Genomic DNA, 20,121 nt, shown 5'->3' with positions numbered 1-20,121 from the left:
AGGCCACTATTTCCCACTTATTTTTGGTGGCAAAATAGCTTATCATTTTTCGTACACACCAGACATGCTCCTTATTCTGTGTGCCTGTGTATGTGCTGTTTTATCTACCTGGAAATTCCTTCCCTCTGTTCCTCCACCTCTTAGGACACATGCTCGTCCTCCACTAGGCTGTTAAAGATCACCTCTTTTGCAATATGAACCCATTTATCTTAGTCAAAACTTCTGTGCCCCTAATACTCAGCTCATACTTTTATTTTAGTAATTATACTATAATATTGTGATTATTTATATGTCACTCTCCCCCCACTAGGCTTTTCAAGATGGCAGGAACTAGATCTTACATCTGACACACACAGTGCTGACTGTACTGATTCTTGAATTACGTTTAATTATCTACACATTTATTATTAATTATCATCATCTTAATAATAGTGACTACTTCGTGAATGCCTACTGTGTGCCAGACACAGAATTAGGCGCTATTCAAACACTATCTCCTTTGCTTTTCACACCAATACCAAGAGGTAGTTGATATTATCTCTATTTTTTAAAAAAGAACTAAGGCTGTGGTGAAATGACTTGCCCACAAATGTCAGTAATTGACTGAGTCAAATTTCAATCCCATATTACTATAAGACTCATGTTCTTTTTCACTGTAGCTCTAGCCCCAGGCATATGTTAGTGTCATCTTACCTAACATGGGAAAAAAAAGTCTATGTTCCTCTCAGAATATCTAATGTACTATCAGAATCTTGCAGGATTCTTTTCACATTGATTTCTCTTGTCTGACTAGGCACTGCTCTTTTAACACACAAAAGTAGACATATAATATACAATATTCAATTTTCATTGATGTATACACAAAGAACACTAAAATAATTTAATTATTTTAAGGATGGTTTTTCTAAAATAGGATTACTTAATATTTGGGATACTAAAGCAAAACTTTTAGAAGGAAATGAACTTTATAACGGATTGTATGCAATCGTACATCCCAAATGCTTCCGTGAAAACTCCCTTGGTGAGCTCTTAGTTTTTCAAGTAGCTAAATAAAATGTCACCAATTGAGTTAATAAGCCCCTTTAATTTGTAATTTGGTACTGCATAGTACATCAAATTCAATGAAGGAGGAAAATATCACCACAACCAGTTGGCTGATGATTAGGGGATTTTTTTTTTCTGCTTGAAGAAGAAACAAAAAAATTTTAAGGAAAAAATTTTTAAAGGAAAGAAAACAGGAAAAAAAAGCAAAGTTTCCCTTCCCACCAGTTTTATGATGTCCTTACCAGTGCACACAGAAGGTCAACCGCTTCCAAGATCAGTTCCTGATGGCCGATGCGGCTGACCCCCAGATCCTCTAGCTCTTGATGTGTAATGCGCAGCAGCTGGTCTCCACTGATCTTCTCCCTCTCAAAGTTCTTAATATACTGCTGCAAACAGTCATCAAGACCTGCAAAAGAAAAATACGGAAGACCAGAATGAAAAAAAAAAGACAGTTGAACCAAACAAATTTTTAAAAATAATAAAACAAGCACTAACTCCTACCCAGTCACAAGTTAAGTCCATTTCAGCTCTGGACTAGTTCAATCATCCACCTTTCCTCAACCTATATATGGGCTTCACTGGGGAAAAAAAAAAATCACTTCCTCATATCCCAGCTGTTAGGTTCCTATTTGAATTTTCCTCAGCAACTACTGGAAGTCTTCACCTCTCTTCGCAGCAGTTCTCTTTGTTGCCTGTTTCTCAAAATGTGCTAATGGGCAGGTTCCCCTATTTCCAAATTTATCTGCAGCCCACTCCTCCTTTCTTCTTTCAGAGGGAGAGGTATCCTTCTTTCTATACAAGGCTAATCAATCTTCCTCTGCTCTGGAATCTTCTGCCACCTTAACACTACTTCAACAATTAAAAAATTACATGCTCTATTTCAACCATTTCTTTTTTATTGACTATGTTCAAACCTCTGCCATCTTAAAAAATAAAATAAAACAAAACAAAAACCTTTCCTTGATTTCCTTGATCCTGTGTTCGCCACCAGTCTGTTACTCCCTTCAGAGCCAAACCCCTTACACCTTTATTTCCTCACCTATAATGCACTCCTTAATCCACCATCATTTGGAATTTACCCAGATCCAAAAATGGAAATCCACAGTGGATATGTTTTTCAAGATTACTCAGGGCACTTCATAAGTGATTGGCCAGGCTACAGATTGGGTGGCTTCAATCACCTATGAAATGACCTGATATAAATGATGAACAGGACTAACAAGATTACTTCTCTCCAGATTTTTAAGTAAGGAATACCAAGACAATGAGGCAATCACAAAATCTAAAAGGTCTTGATTATATGTCAAGGAGGGAGACGAAAGGCCAAAATGGGCAACGACCCAGCTGAAATTATGACAGAGCAGAAATTATAAGCAAGTAGAGAAAGCAGAGACGAGGTTACAACAGTTGTGCAAAGGGAAGCAAAGTCCCCTAACAGAAATCATGTAGCCATTGAGAGAAGAAAAGAGACACTCCTAAAAGACACCTGGTTCCTGATAGGATAGTTTAGTACCAGGCCACACATGTCCTTATTGTCTTTTCAAACTTTCTTGAAGTAACTTGAGTTACCCTGCAGTCTCTCTATACTACCTTTCTTTCACCTTCCATTGGTATATGCACATCACTCTTTCCTGGTTCTCTCTGTCCATTCGTTCTCCGTACCCTTTCAGGATGTTTTCTCCAACTGTCCTAAAATATTGTTGCTCTCCACTCCACGGACCCATTCCTGGCCCCCTTACCTCTCCTCTTTACATTCTAACTGAACAATCTCATCCATGCCCATGTCTTCAACTGCGATCTAATACCTCATACTTCCATTTCAGATCTCTCTCATGAATGCCAGACCTACAAATCGACACATCGTAACATGTCCACAACACAACTCATTTTCCCCTCCAGAGGAGTCTCTGCTGCATTCACTGTCTCAGTGAATGGCACCACCATCTATCCCAGTATAAAGACTAAATGCATGGGAGCCATTTTAGATGTATCTATCTTCCTTATATCCCTGCATCCAACCAATCTCCATGTCTGAACAATTGGTCCTCCGAAACATCGTTTATATATATATATATATCCTTTCCTCTCGTTCTCCACTGCCATCTTTCTAAATCAGGCCACAAACAGTGGGCCTAAAACAGTTTTACAGTTTTCCTGCTGCTAGTCATTATCCTCTCCATCTTCCCCAACATAAAAATTCCGATATCATTCTCTATCTCAAAAATGTTCACACAGCAAGATCCTTTTTGATCCACCTCCTAGAGAAATGGAAATAAAAACAAAAATAAACAAATGGGACCTAATGAAACTTAAAAGCTTTTGTACAGCCAAGGAAACCATAAACAAGATGAAAAGACAACCCTTAGAATGGGAGAAAATATTTGCAAATGAAGCAACTGACAAAGGATTAATCTTCAAAATTTACAAGCAGCTCATGCAGCTCAATATCAAAAAAACAAACAACCCAATGCAAAAATGGGCAGAAGACCTAAATAGACATTTATCCAAAGAAGATATACAGATTGCCAACAAACACATGAAAGGATGCTCAACATCACTAAATTATTAGAGAAATGCAAATCAAAACTACAATGAGGTATCACCTCACACTGGTCAGAATGGCCATCATCAAAAAATCTACAAACAATAAATGCCGGACAGGGTGTGGAGTAAAGGGAACCCTCTTGCACTGTTGGTGGGAATGTAAATTGATACAGCCACTATGGAGAACAGTATGGAGGTTCCTTAAAAAACTAAAAATAGAACTACCATACGACCCAGCAATCCCACTACTGGGCATATACCCTGAGAAAACCATAATTCAAAAAGAGTCATGTACCACAATGTTCATTGCAGTTCTATTTAGAATAGCCAGGACATGGAAGCAACCTAAGTGTCCATCGACAGATGAATGGATAAAGAAGATGTGGCACATATATACAATGGAATATTACTCAGCCATAAAAAGAAATGAAATTGAGTTATTTGTAGTGAGGTAGATGGACCTAGAGTCTGTCATACAGAGTGAAGTAAGTCAGAAAGAGAAAAACAAATACAGTATGCTAACACATATATATGGAATCTAAAAATAAAATGGTTCTGAAAAACCTAGGGGGAGGACAGGAATAAAGACACAGATGTAGAGAATGGACTTGAGGACACAGGGAGTGGTAAGGGTAAGCTGGCGCGAAGTGAGAGAGAGGCATTGACATATACACACTACCAAATGTAAAATAGATAGCTAGTGAGAAGCAGCCACATAGCACAGGGAGATCAGCTCGGTGCTTTGTGACCACCTAGCGGGGTGAGATAGGGTGGGAGGGAGATGCAAGAGGGAGGAGACATGGGGATATATGTATATGTATAGCTGATTCACTTTGTTATAAAGCAGAAACTAACCATTGTAAAGCAATTATACTCCAATAAAGATGTTAAAAAAAATGTTCAATGTTTCCTCATATTTATGACAGAACAAAATCTGAACTACTTTATATAGTGTTCAAGGCCCTCCCTGACCTGGACCTTGCCTTCCTATACAGACTCATTTCAGACACCCTCCACACTTCCCAATCTACCACTCCACAGACCTCCATCACAACAATGCCCACATTATAATTCTTTGTTCCCATGTCTGTGTGCCCAATAAATAGACTGGAAATTCCTTGAAGTTGGGCACTGTGTCTTCTGAATTTGGAGAACCCAGGGCTTATAGCACAGTGACTGACACAGACTAATGCTCAATGTGTAAACTGAATAAATTAATAGACATTTAATTTTATGCTGTATAACCTGGTCAGAGCAAAAAGGGAACTTTTTTTCTTTTTTTTAAAAAATTTTATTGCAGTATAGTTGATTTACAATGTTGTGTTAGTTTCAGAAAAAAAGGAACATTTTAAATAAGAGCTAAATCTAAAATTAGAGGGGCAAAAGAACGTTTGGTACATGGCATTTTGAAGCACTCATGTCTTGATACACTGCAGAATAATATGAGATAGATAGACTGTTATTATTTTGAGTTGATTTTTCTTACAATTCCTCTATGTAAAGGAATGATAAAGGGTTTCCTAGAGCATCAAAGACAGCATCATTATTAAAGTTACAGACCAAGTCACATACTAACTGGCCGGGTAGAAATAAGGAAGAGAGACTTATCCTGTATCACATTAATTGCTGCCTAATTTAATTATCAAGGTATATTAGCCCATAATATAGGAAGTATCTTGGCTCCTCTATTTAAAATGTAAAATATATGGTAAATATGCAGCTAGGGTATTATAATACAATTACAATAATGCCACTTTATGTCAATATATGTATTTATGAACCATATGAACCAAATATATATTTTTTTCTCAACTGAATTATAAGTAATCAATGACCTTATAATATTTTAGAGTTGTTGTTTTGACTGAAAGGTCAAAAGCAACACCTCACATCTATGTATGGAGAAAATATGGTCCAGAAAGAGTTACCTACAAAAATCACAAAAATGAATACATTACAAAATTGGGCTAAAGGTCTGAACCTCATGATTCTAGGATCTATGCAGCACATATGTGATCATTTAAACGCCCCTCACTCATACACTGTTTTATTTAAAGTAGCACTATCCCATTTTCAAGAAGGAGAAGTTCTTTAGTGATTATGTGTCTAGTCTTCAACACTGTAACATTTATTAAGTAGATAAAATGAGAACTAATATATACCAGATTTTTAAAATATTATTATCCATCCCATTTTCCTAAGATTTTAAGCTTTAATGTTGTATGAATTCTTTCCTTAGGTACCACCAAATTTTACCCTCTTTTGTTGATGTTCTAAATAATTATAAGTAAAATTTATAACATCCACGTACAAATTCCTACCTATTGTTCTTAAGAAAACATACAGAAAATGTGTTGATTCATACTTTAAACCACACAAATTTACCTTGAAGACAATCATGCACTTTTGTCAATTGAAATATTAAACAAACTGTACACTAAAACAATCAAAAGGAAGGCTTGGAATCATTACTATGACATGTCTCTGACTTTCTCAGTAAATTATACTGCTTTCTGCCATCTGCAGGGAAAGGAATGAACATAATCAAAGCTCTAGAAAGAGGTTCCAAAAATAATGAAACATTTACAAAATGATGATGATATCTGAGAGATATCCTAAGGATGTATAAATTTTCAGTAAATCAATGATATTATTACAGAAGATGGAGTAAAATAAATACATAAATCCATTATAATGTGGAAGGAGAGTAGAATATACAAATTATTATATTTAATATTCAAAATCTTAAAAACCCACTTAAAATTGATGTTAGAGGATGACTCTATCCCTACTCCAGGAAATTTTACTTTCTACATCATTTTATACACAACACGTGCTCTCATCTAAAAACAGAACACTCTCTGATGTTTATAGCAAAAAAAAAAAAAAAGGTAAATTCTTTAGAGTTCTATTGCCACTCACGATTCACTGTGAAGAACAAATATTGACATATGAAGGTTTGTGAGGACCTATGTCCCACTTCTGTAAAATAAGGTTAGGAAGTTATTAAAACAAACATGCATCAGTCCAATATCCTTTTGCTTACTCTAATACATGAATGATAATTCAAGGCAGAATATCTTACTTTTAATCTAGTTTTCGGCCCCCTCGTTTCACTGACACTGTTTTTTGCTAAGATCGACAATGATGGGTAACACTTGATTCAGTTGCCCCATTTCCAATCTCAATCTTTCTATAAGCAACTTATTTCTTTATTTCTACCACCATTTTTCCAGTCTCAGAGCCATTTATGATGACTTCCCAATTTAATCCCTTATCTTGTCGTTTAGTGAGGAACATAATTTATTCATTCAAAATAGCTCTTGCTCTGTCCTTTCATTTCTGATCACACTGTCACCAGCTTACTCATGCTGTATATAGCCTGCCCTGATTCCCAGTTGCTCCCCCTGGCATCAGTCTGTCCAGTCCATCACAGTCAGATCTCTAAAAACACTCTTCAATCAAGCCATTTCCTGATTCAAAAACTTCAAGAACTCCTCCTGCCAAAAGGTTAAAATTCAAAGATCTTTTAAAAATTTTTTAACTATTAAAACTTTTTTTTTTTGGTCCTGGATGTTATTTTGTTAATTGCGACATCTACTATAGACAATACAAGCATTTTCTATAATATAAACAGCTAGAAAGCTCATATGACCATCTTTTTCTTCTATACATAGGATAGTATAAAATGATAAATGATCTAGCAAAAGATAATTCACATTTAAGATCTTGTGGTACCTCCTAAATCATCTAAAAAGGATGAAATTATATTCAGTAGCATTTCAGCACTAAGAGAATTTTACTGTATTCTAATCAGTGGAAAACTGACCAAACTACAACAATATATAGGCTACTTAACAGATACCTAGCATATCTAATAAATCAAATTCCTGGAGCATTCTAGAAACATGAGATTTTGCTCTAGAACCCATGCAGTTAAAATTTGTTTTAACAATTCCCATATAGTTCTGGGATGATATAGCCATGTAAATTCTTGATTTAATTCAGCAACAAGCTGGCCAACACTCTTACTTAGTAAGTAAAAGTGTATTTACTCTTTGCTCTGCTTTTTACTATATTCAAATTTATATTTTGTTCAACCAAAAAAAAAATAAGAAAAACTTTTCTTCAAAAGCATTTAATGCCACTAGATAATTCTAAATTCCAACAAAAATTACGCAATATCTGCTTTAACAAATGGGAAATAATGTGAACAAGAATAACAAACTAAAAAAAACTAAAAAAAAAAAAAAAAAAAAAAAAGAATAACAAACTGTGGAGCAACCATACCATGGAATACCACTTAGCAATTAAAAAGGAACTATTGACATACACAATAATTTGGATGGAGCTCAGAGTATTATGCTGAGTGAAAATGACCAATCTGAAAGAGGTTACTGAATGATCTAATTTATATTACATAGTGAAAAAGACAAAACTATTGCAGCAGAAAACAGATCAGTAGTTGCCAGGGATTGGGAAAATGAAGAGGTTGTGACTATAAAGCAGCAAGGAGGGAGTTTTCTGGGGCGAAGAAACAGTTTTGTGTCTCAATTGTGGTGTTGGTAACATAAATCTATACACGTATTAAAACTCATACAACTGTAATGCCCCAAAAGTCAACTTTACTCTGCTAATTTTAAAAATTAAAAAAATTACAAATGAACTACAGGCTATATAACATTTGGAAAACACTATTAAACTAAAATTTTAGTTGAAGAAATTTCCCTTCTGATATCATTTTATCGTAGTGTCTGATATAAAAGACCCAGACCAGGGAATAATGTTTCCAGCAATCCATTCAGCAACTATTTATTAAGTACCTGCTACTAACTTTGGGGCAGTGTGCATTCATGCATTTAACTACCTTTGAAAAGACTCCTTCATGCTGCTAATTGGCAGAGCTGAGAGACTATAAACAGAATTCTCTCTAAGAAGCTGAATATGATGTAGGGTGTGCAGACTGATGCAGTAGAAAATCAATCAGTGCCTGTGGTCTTTAGAAGACTTCTTAGATGGCCAAGCCCCACTATACTGATCATCACCATTTCTACTCTTCTCCTCAAACCTAACTTTTTTCTCGAAAAACTTAATGTTGTCTTTAAGACAGAGACTAAAAAACAAATCTTGACTGGGTGACTGGGTGGTAATATGTCAATTGTTCCATTTTGCAAAACAATTCAGCCTTTTTACAATCTGTTTCTGGTTCTTCATTTTAAACCAGAGCAGGTTTTAAATGCCAGGCAACTTTAAAAGGAATTTCAGAGAAATATCTGCTTTAAAACTCCCCTCTAGGGACTTCCCTGGTGGCGCAGTGGTAAAAATCCGCCTGCCAATCCAGGGGACAGGAGTTCAATCCCTGGTCTGGGAAGATCCCACGTGCCACGGAGCAACTAAGCCCGCATGCCGCAACTACTGAGCCCCCATGCTGCAACTACTGAAGCCCGCGCTCCTAGAGCCTGTGCTCCGCAACAAGAGAAGCCACTGCAATGAGAAGCCGCGCACCGCAATGAAGAGTAGCCCCTGCTCGCCGCAACTAGAGAAAGCCAGTGCGCAGCGACGAAGACCCAACGCAGCCAAAAAAAAAAAAAAAAACAAAAAACAAAAAAACTCCCCTCTCCTGGAAAACGACCAAAAGAAAGCAAAAGTAAGAAAGAAAACTTCGTCAGCACTGAAACTAGGAGACAGTGCCAAACATATAATAGACAGACTAAAGATTTAATATTAAAAAAATAAAAACTAGGTACTAGAAGAAAACTGGGTTCTGTATCAAACCAAGAAAACCGGGTTCTGTATCAAACCAAAGCCAGAAACAGTAAAGAACGTGACATAGATTTGAGTATACAAAAATTAGGTTTTTGTTACGACATATCAAACCAGAACATTCACAAAAGAAGTACTTAAAATATCTCCAGTGATTTATTACATCAAGGCCAACTAAAGAGGGCAAAGAAAGCCACAGACATGCTATCAAGTTGCTTAAAACTGCTCAATTTTAAAATACTGAGATATGGTAATCTGAGATAGCAACCTTAAAATGCACATTACACAAAGCAATGTTTGAATGGTTTCATAATTTTGTAATTTTTAAAGTTTTTGATTCAGAACATGGTAAATCAGCTGGACAAGCAGTTTTTCTCAAAGTGATTTTTAAGACAGCTTACACAAACTTTTAAATGCTCTTAAGTAAAGATGAAATAAACTGTTAGAGTTTTATTAATAATTATACAATTATGTTGCACTTCCATATTTTAATTTTTAAAACAAAGTCTAAAATGATTTTAAAGACATGTTCAATAAACAAAGACTGCCTGCTATTGTCATGGAGCTTAAAGCTATTACATACTTAGGAATTCATATACAATAATTCTCAAGGATCACACTTAGTCCCCCAAATTAATAGGCAGTTTCAGAGACAGTGTTAGCTAAAACTGAAACTGTTTTTCTCTTTTCAAGTCTTCATAGTCCTTACTAAAAATATTTTATTAACAGAAAACAACTTTAATATGAATCACAGGGAGACGCAGCATAAGAAATTAGTTGCAAACCTAGGGATTAGTAACGTCTTTCATTTTATAACCTTACAGGTAAACATTTGTTGTTTGTTTATTTAAGGAAGCTTAAGGACATCTAAGCCTTTCATCTTTTATTCTGGCATTCAATGACCTCCAAATTCAGGCCCCAACCTATCTTTCTAACATTATCTCTCATACATTCATATATCCTACATTGCAGACAACTTGAACAACTCAACTGCTTCCTTCACGGGATCCCAGTTACCCAGAGTATCCTCTTCTACATATTTAGTTGCTGAAATCCTGTCAGGTCTTGATCATCGAATCAGATGGATCCCTCTTCTCTTAATATCTTTGGATTTTACACTATGGTACTTATTAGCCATGCTGTTTTTTATAACCTCCTTATTAGTGTCTTATTCTCCCAATAGATCATAGAGCCCTGAAAGGTAGCATCACTGACTTCACACAACACTGAGCACAGCGGGCACCTGATACATATTCAGTCATTCCTTCATTTAATCAATATTTACTGAAGTGATTACTATGTGCTAGGCACTGGGAATCAATGCCAGGCAAAAACTGACATGGCTATTGACTTTATGAAGCTTATAGTATAATACTGAAGACAAACATTAATCATTTAATTGCCAAAACAGATGTATAAATACAAGCTGTGATAACTATTATGAGGGAAAAAATACACTGTACTGTGAGAAACAAAAATGGAGACTTACCCTAGGCTGAGGTGGAAGTCAGGAATGGCTTCCTTGAGGAATCAATGACGGTACTATGATCTATAAGCTTAAACACTGTTAACTAGGCAAAGGGGAGGAAGAGAGGGGACGGTGTAGGCAAAAGAAAGACATATGCAAAGACTGTGCTACAAAAGGAACACGTATATTAAAAAAACTGGAAGAGGTTTGTGTGACTGAAATTCAGAGATGAGGAAGAGAATGGAGCAGCATGGGGTTCAAGAGATGGGCCAGAGCAAGACGATGCAGGGTCTTGTAGGCCATATTCAGAATCCTGATCATGACTCTAAGAGCAATGAGAAGGTACTGAAGGGTCTGAAACAGGTAGCATTAAAGGTGTTTTGTGTTTTGTGAACATTACTGCAGCTGTAGTATGATAAACGAATTGGAGGCTGCCAAGAGGGAGGCAGGTTGGGTGACATTTGAAATAATCTAAGTATGAAATGTTAGTAATTTGTCCTAGGATGATGGCAAGAAAGGAAGAGACAGATTGGAAAGAAGATAAAATGTGCAGGACTTGGTGCTGGATTGGATGTGTGAGGTAGAGCAGGCCACAAGAAGTAAGATGATGTCTACATTTCTGGATTACAGAAATGGACAAATGGTGACATTTTTCACAGACAATGTAAACACCAAAGGAGAAGCCATTTAGAGTAGCTGGCTCTCTTCTGGACGTGTTGGGATTACAGTTCCTTTGAGACAGCCAGGTAGCAATGCTGAGTAGTCAGTCAGAAATAAAGGTCTGCTCTGGAGGTATATATTTGAAAGTCATTGGTATATAGGTAGAAAATTGGCTAACTAGGGAAAATGAATAGAGTGAAATGAAGATTTAGAACAAAACTAAATGTAAAGGCAAAAAAAAACCATGAAGAAGTACAGCCAGAGAGGAATGGTAAAAAATGAGAAAAGTGTGGTGTCATGAAGGTGAACGCAAGAAAAAAAAATGTTTCAAGACTAGCAGTTACAGGACTGTGGTAAGAGAAAACTCTGGGTCACACGTGCCACAACTACTGAAGCCCAGGCGCCTAGAGCCCGTGCTCCACAACAAGAGAAGCCACTGCAATGAGAAGCCCGCGCACCACAATGAAGAGTAGCCCCCGCTCGCCGCAACTAGAGAAAGCCTGCGCACAGCAACGAAGACCCAACGCAGCCAAAAATAAATAAATAAATAAATTTATTAAAAAAAAGAAAACTCTGGGTCAGGTGGCCAGAATTCAAAGCCCACTGTGAATTTGACAATAAGGAGATTATCAGGGACTTTAACCAGAATATCATAATAGTAAAAACAGAAACCAGACAGAGCATGGAGTTGAAGGGTGAGAAAGTAGAGGCCTTGCATACAGAATATTCCTTTCGGAGAGTATATGGTACTGGTGAGGATGGAGAGTTGATAAGGAGGTACCATGTTGGGCAAAGGGGCTATTGTTATACCAATTTTAGACATGCAAGAACTAAAGAATATATGGTGAAAGGACCTAAAGGTGAATAATGTTACCATTTATCCATTTGCAAGATTAGGTAACTCCCTAAGTGTACACAGTAACTGACCAGCAAAGCAAGGATTAAAACCTAGTCCCAGAGGATTCTGAAGTCCAGTCTGTTTTGACTACATCAGACCATTTCAAGATTGAGAAAAACAGACCTCAACAATAATCTGTATGCTTGCAAAAAGAAAGAGGTAAATGGAGCTAGACAGAAACATACGGTTATTAAAATGAAGAAAGGATAACATAGGACAGTGGCTAATAAAATCATATTCTTCCAGAAGTACATGAAAAAATTATTTAAAACTACCAAGGAATGAATTCCATGTAAGTATACTCTGATGAATCGAACAGCGTAGGGTACCTGGTTGCCATTTGATCTGAAGCTGCATTCAAATGAATGAAAGGAGAAACACTGCCAAGTTTTTAGATATCACTGAAACCAATACAATACATGCTGACTTGAGAACTCCTCTTCCTTATATTCTTCAATGTCATCCTTCAGTCACCCTCCTTCTACAAACAAGCAGTTCCTCTACTACAAATAGTATATGATTTCTTTTCACAAGGATTCCCAAGAAAACCAAATAAAATAGAAGGTCAATTTTCTTCTGGGTCTGTTCTCATTTACTCTGTCCTAATTTCTTTTAGAAAATGCTAAGCTGGCAATAGTTTTCCATTATTTCCAAATGGAAGAGTTGATGCTGATTAACAGTAATACCTTCCATTTATTTTTTGTGCTGTGTGCCAAGCACTGTTTTAAGGACTTCACAAACATTTTCTCATTTATCTGTAGGACAATCTTATGAATTACATATCATTATCTTGATTTTACAGATAAGAAAATTGAGATTTAGAGATCATGCCCTGGATCCCACAGCTTAATAAATAGTAAGGTTAAGTCTAAAACCAAGTCCCTCTGACACCAAATCTCTACCTTTAAAGCCTATGCTAAATTAGAAGGAATTGGGATTGTTACCAAAGTGATCGTCTGTACCATACCAGAAAGACATTACGCCAAAAATATTTTTTCCATTTTCCATTTAAAACTTTAAAGACATTGTTTTAAAATCCATTTATTTAAATTTTACTTTGTATCAAAAGGGGTTTAAGTATGTCGTTTACACACACACACACACACACGCACACAATTCAGCAGGATAACACAAATTAAAAGTAGATGAGAAAAATAAGGTTGAGGGAAAATATGATTAGTCATAAAATGGGAGCCAGAAATAATGGTAATACAAAAATTTCATACCAATGAAAAATATTAGACTTGCTAAAGTGTGGGAGGAGCTAGAACACTGCCTGTAAATTGTCTAGAAGCTAATAAAGAGGAAAACAAGATCAGGTACACAGTTAAAAATATTCATTAGAAAAAAAAAAATATTCATTAGATAAAAGCAAGCCAATTTCTCAGGGAAGTCCGTCTATTCCTGATACTAAAGCCAAAAAAAGATTTCCCACTGGAAGAAATCCTTGTGTGATGTAATGAATACCACCTTCAATAAACCCCTTCAATAAGTACAACTACAGGTTCCAACTGGAGTCTCTTACAGCAATGTTGAAATACATTTTTCCAAAAATTATATTGTATTGTACACCAAATAGTAACTGATTATCATGAAGACAGAAAAATATTTATATTTACTGGCTTTAAAGATGTTACAACTTCTCAACAGAACTTCTAATTCTAAGGAGAAAATAGCTAGCAGAGTTTCTCTTTTAAAATGGTAAAAAATGAATAGGTGAGTTGGAATTGAATCATCTTCAGAAAATTGATAGTTTGTCAACAGGTGCCTAAAATGTTTTGGGATACATACTATATATTCATTTAATGACAACTGAAAATGAAAAACTCCTACTGTCAGACTTCTTATCTCGAAAAGCACGTTTACAGATTTTAACTTAAAAAAGTACAAGTCACAGGCAACAAAAGAAAAAACAAATAAATTGGACTTCATCAAAATTAAAAACTTTTGTCCATTAAAGGACACTATAAACAAGAGTGAAAAGGCAACCAACGGAATGGGAGAAAATATTTGCAAATCACAAATCTGGCAAGGGATTAATATCCAAAATAGAAAAAGAACTCCCCTGTAACTCAACAACAAAAGAACAACTTGATTAAAGAATAGCAAAAGGCTTAAAAGACATTTCTCCAAAGAAGATATATACATAGACGCCCAATAAGCACATTAAAAGATGTTCAAAATCACTAATCACTAGGGAAATGCGAGTCAAAATCATAATGAGATACCACCTCACACCCATTAGGATGGCTATGATCCAAAAAAACAAAACAAACAAAAAAAATACAAAATAACAAGTGTTGGCAAGGATGTGGATAAACTGGAACCCTTGTACACTGCTGATGGGAATGTAAAATGGTGCAACCGCTATGGAAAACAGTACAATAGTTACTCAAAAAATGAAAAAAAGAACTACCATATGATCCAACAATTCCACTTCTGGATATATATCCAAAAGAATTGAAAGCAAGGTCTCAAAAAGATATCTGTATACCCATGTTCATAGCAGCATTATTCACAATAGTCAAAAGGTGGAAGCACCACAAGTGTCCATCAAGAGATGAACAGACAAACAACAGAATATTTTTCAGTCTTAAAAAAAAGGAAGGAAAATGGGACTTCCCTGGCAGTGCAGTGGTTAAGATTCTGTGCTTCCAATGCAGGGGGCGCGGGTTCAATCCGTGGTCGGGGAACTAAGATCCCGCACGTTGCGGGATCTTTTTTTTGGCATGGCCAAAAAAAATTTAAAAATTTAAAAATTAATTTAAAAAAAGGAAGGAAATACTGACACATGCTACAACATGGATGACCACTGAGGACATTATGCTAAGTGAAATAAACCAGTCACAAAAGGACAAATACTATATAATTCCACTTATATGAGGTACCTAGAGTAGTGGAATTCATAAAGACAGAAAGTAGAATGATGGTTGCCAGGGGCTGAGAGAAGGAGTTAGTGTTTAATGGGTACAGATTTTCAGTTTTGCAAGATGAAGAGTTCTGTGGATAGACAGTAGTGATGGTAGCATAACAACGTGAATGAACATAACATCACTGAAATGTACATTTAAATATGGCTAAGATAGTAAATTTGATGTCATGTGTATTCTATAATTTAAAAAATGTTAATGATAAAAATGGTAAATTTTACATTATGTATATATAAAAAAGTACAAGTCAACTAACAAATTAATCTTAGCCTAAATCTGCTACTTTCAAATTTTAATTAGACTTAAGCATTTGGGGAGGCATATGGGTTTATGAAAGCCACACCTGTAAGTTACTATTTTATATCTGATTACTAATGCTATGTCCCTGTGTAATCAGATTTCTCTAACAGAAACAGTTTTTCTTTTCGTTGACTACAAAGAAACCATCAAAGGCAATGATTTACTAAATTCAGTGAATCTTACATGGAACTCCTCAATATATCTCAACCAAGCTAATTCATCGTGAAAAAATATTTAGCCTAATCACGATGGGATTTAATACAGCTGCTATCATTTTTTTACTATTTTCACTTAATGTCTAAAAAATATTGTTGAATGTGAATACATGCCACAAAGTTTCAGCAATGTGTGGATTTTGAATTTTATAAAAAACTGTACATTAGCTATACCAAGGGGGGAAATGAATTTTGTATCCAAATGCCATCCAGATAAATGTTGAAGGAATAGTAGCACAAAGGATTAATCAGTCATCTTTGAGTGCTGGGAGAGACTTCTTTCTCCAGGGAGGACATGTCCATGGGCAGCTGTGTGTGTGTGTGTGTGTGTATGTGTGTGTGTGTTGGGGGGGTTGTGCAGTGTTGATGTGGGGACAACCCTGAGTCATGCCATTGAAAAGGGCAAATCTTGTTGATCCAACTTTACTTCTGGAGAGACATCTAATCTTGGTTTCTCTCACCCCCAGGCTTCCCTTAATACTCTTGATTTCTTCACATTTAAATCAGGTTCCTAAATCAGTAACTGTTCCTTATACTTCCACCACAGCACAGACCTCTATATGATTTTCCTCTGACCAACTAGCTTGCTGAGCTAGGAATATCTCCCTTCCTGTCCCCAATATTAGGATCCCTCCCAAGTGCTTTTCCAATTCCTGATACCAACTTTCAATTATTTATTGAACAAATATTTATCAAATGCCTAGTTATGATCTAGCTATTATTCTAGGGAGTATGAATAAAAGGTAAGCAGAAACAGACATGGTCTCTTCCTTCATGGAGCTAATAGTTTAATGGGAAAGAAGCACATTATGTAAAGAATCACAGAGCAACCTTGACAAGTAAATCAAAGGGAAGGAAAGGTATCTCTGCATGGTGCTCCAAAAGCCTGTAATAGGGGGATATGACCAAATTTGACACTCAAGGGTAGGTTTTCTGGGAGAAGTGTGGTAAGAAGTGAGGTCTAGAGGAGTGTGAGTCAGTTAGGCAAAGGGGGAGGGAAGAGCATTAGGCTCTGGAAACAGCAAAGACCCAGGGGTGGGAGACAGGATGGAGAGTGTGAAGCACTGAAAGAAGGCCAGCATGACTAAAAGTTGCATTCTGACTTGTGTTCTCAAAAGCTCCCTCTGGCTTCAATGTGTAGCACAGTGACTTGTGGCCAGTTTGCCTTTTGCCAAGAAAAGATCATCTTTGGCAGGAACTCATCTTCCTGCTCAGTACCTTCACTTCATTGGTTATTCCAGCTATGCGTCGAATACAGCTTTCCCAAACATGTCCTTTCGTTGGCTGTTTTATTCCTCCATGCTATCTACATCCCCCCACTACCACCTAGTCTCCTGGTAACGGAAGGTAAGGAAAAAACCTACAAGTAGAACCTATTCCATGTTATTTATATCTATGGTCTCCTGAATAACAAATCAAAATCAATGGAAAAAATATGATAAAAGGTAGAAACATCTTTTAAACTGGTGATTCGAGAAAAACAGTATGGTAATAGGGGAGTAAAAAACTGCCTTTAGAAGTTACAGCTGATCATTTTAATCCAGACATATGCAGCTCATTAATTCTGACTGAAATAACTTCCACAAAAGAAAACTCTAGCATAAAAGTTACTGCAGAAACAAAGGGCACCATCCACTGGTAAACCTAATCTCAATACATCTCCTATGATCCTTCCCTAATTACAAAACAAATCTTATTCAGCATTCCAAATCCACTGTTTGGAGCCTCCTCCTCTGGTAAACACACACACACACACACACACACACACACACACACACACACACACACACGTTTCTCCACGATAAACTAATGTCAGCATTATTAACTATTCAATAATTTGACAAGGCCAAGGCAAAATGAAACCTTTGGTGTTTTAAAATTTTTATGACTCCTAAAACAAGTTCTAAAGTATTAGACCCAATTTAATTTTCAGTCAACATTTACCTTCCATCTAATGCTTATATCACTTAGTTTTACTGAATATTAAAATGAAAATAAAGCTATGACTTTTGGTCTTTTAACACAAAGTTAAAGTGTATTCATAAGGATTTATTTTCAAGATAAAAAGAATCCTACATTTATCCCACAGTCATTTCTGGGTTATCTAATAAAAACGTAAGTGCTGATACTGAATTTTATATTTGTTTTCCTTCATGTATCAGAATCAATACATAATATCATACAATTATATTAAAAGCCAAATTATTTTTATTAGCCTATGATGTAAATTTTACTTTGCCTAGGAAAACAGGCTGTTTGGAGGGGCTGATTTTTCCCCTAAAATTCATAAGACCTCCTCAAAATAATTCTAATAATTATAACTCAAAACAATGTCAGTTTTCCATTGCTTCTCAAACTTCATGTGCATACAGAAGATCTAGGGATCTGATTAAACTATAGATTCTGATTCAGTTGGTATAGGGTGGGGCCTGAGATTTGTATTTCTAACTAGCTCCCAAGTAACAATGGCCATTACTACAGCAAAGCTTGTCAGAGGCAAAAAGAGATGATTTTTTTCAACAAGTGATGAGGTCATTATCAAATAGGACAATAACGATGACCGGTAATACACATAAACAGACACAAGTAGGCTTATGTTGCTAAATATCTAGCCATGCCATTTACAGGTTTACCAGTCCTAATTAGGAAATATATTTATAATGATACCCAAGGATCAACAAATATTTGCTATAAATTTATAAACCACAAGGGAACAAATTCTCATACTGTAACTTAGGCAAATTATTTTAACCAAGTGGAAAGAAAAAAAGCTATTCAAAACTAATTGTAATTATGCTTATTTGAATAGATCCCTAATTGCATGTTTTAAGGATAGGTATTTAGAAAATGTCCTAATTTTCCAAAACATGAAGTCTATGGAGAAACTCACCAGCCTAAATGAGCACATTAGTCTCATCCTTCACAATATTATCATCAATCATAAAAGAGTGCAGTGGAAGTTCTTCAAAAAAACGAAAAGAAACCACAAACAATACAAACTTATGTTCCTTATTGCTACCAAACCCAAGTTTGTGTGTCAGAGTCTGGAGCAGAGAAAGGTTTATTTATTGCAGGGCCAAGTTTGGAGCAGAACAAGGTTTATTGCAGGGCCGAGCAAGGAGAATGGGCGGCTTGTGCTCAAAAACCCAAACTCCCAGATGGTTTTCAGGGAGAAGTAGTTATAGGCAAAATTTGGGGTGAGGGCTGTAGGGTGTGTAACTTTCTTCTGATTGGTTGGTGGTGAGGTTAACAGGGCAGTGCTCCAGGAATCTTGTGCTCAGCCTGAAGTTACCATCCTCCACCTGGGTGGGGGCCTTAGTTCCTGCAGAAGAACTCAGAGATATACAGCTATGTGTATCCCTTGAGGAGGAACCAGGACGCAGCTTTCATTGCTGCACTATAGTTTCTTGACTACTCCTCCTTTGTTTCTGCATTCCCTCACTTCCCTGATTAACAACCATTTGAATCTGCCCTTTGGAACTCAGGGAAGGTCTTAGGAGGCTGAATGAAGCCTATTTTCTACAAACAGGAAATGAGGGACATGGAAAGGATTTGTACTTGGGAGGGCCCCACAGGTCCTGCTCGGTTTCATTATCATTAAGCATTTCTCAAAGAGCTCCTAGAATATGAGAATCTTCTAATATTTCTCATAATTCCTCTCTGCTCAGTAAAATTCTCTTTCACCGTGATAGCATTCTACTGCAATCACCATCAGTTAGGGAAGTGGGGTTCCTCCTTTCTCCAAACTGGAAAACGGTGTCAGTGAGCACTTCGTTCCTTCCAGATGCCAAATTCCTACCCAGGGACCAGAATCAGAAATACCAAGAAATTAGAAAGGAAGGAGGAAAAAGTTCTACAGAGATGTATATGAATGAAAGGAGAGAGGGAAGCAAGGAGAGAGGGAGGCAGAGAAGAGAGCTGGGAGAGAGGGGAGGAGGGAGAGACAGAGGGAGGACCTCAGAGACTTGGCTAAATACTGTGTCAAAGAAACAATTTGATAGACCCGCTTTTTTTTGGCTTAATCTTGCCCTCACTCCTTACTGCAGAGACAACACTCCTTCTCTAGTCACAAATTAACCTCCGTCACATCTGTTTCTTAGCAGATGGAGATGGCAAGTACTTGCCAGGAATTTAAGAATTAACTTTTAGATGACATTTGCAAAGTTCCAAGTCAAAATTTAATCCTAGATTCATATTGTTGGCGACCCAACAGTTAATGGAGCTTAATGGTCTCGTGATTCTTTTGATTAAATTACTGCTCACAAGCCTAGTTTCATAGACAGCAGTTTATAAGAGAAA

General features: G+C 36.4%; 1 protein-coding gene across 4 annotated transcripts in view; it reads right to left on the bottom strand.

Moving 5' to 3' along the window:
- CNKSR2 (connector enhancer of kinase suppressor of Ras 2) overlaps window positions 1-20,121 on the bottom strand; it is a 258,137-nt gene that overhangs the window by 204,571 nt on the left and 33,445 nt on the right. For all 4 annotated transcript variants that reach the window (XM_061177887.1, XM_061177888.1, XM_061177889.1 and 1 more), the window contains exon 2: window positions 1,287-1,450. In XM_061177887.1, coding sequence (XP_061033870.1) covers window positions 1,287-1,450 — 164 coding nt within the window. The remainder of the gene's footprint in view (window positions 1-1,286; window positions 1,451-20,121) is intronic.

The sequence above is a fragment of the Eubalaena glacialis genome, chromosome X (genome assembly GCF_028564815.1).
Source record: "Eubalaena glacialis isolate mEubGla1 chromosome X, mEubGla1.1.hap2.+ XY, whole genome shotgun sequence".
Taxonomy (NCBI): Eukaryota; Metazoa; Chordata; class Mammalia; order Artiodactyla; family Balaenidae; genus Eubalaena; species Eubalaena glacialis.
The sequence above is the reverse complement of the archived record's forward strand: the minus strand, read 5'-3'. Positions and strand labels throughout refer to the sequence as shown.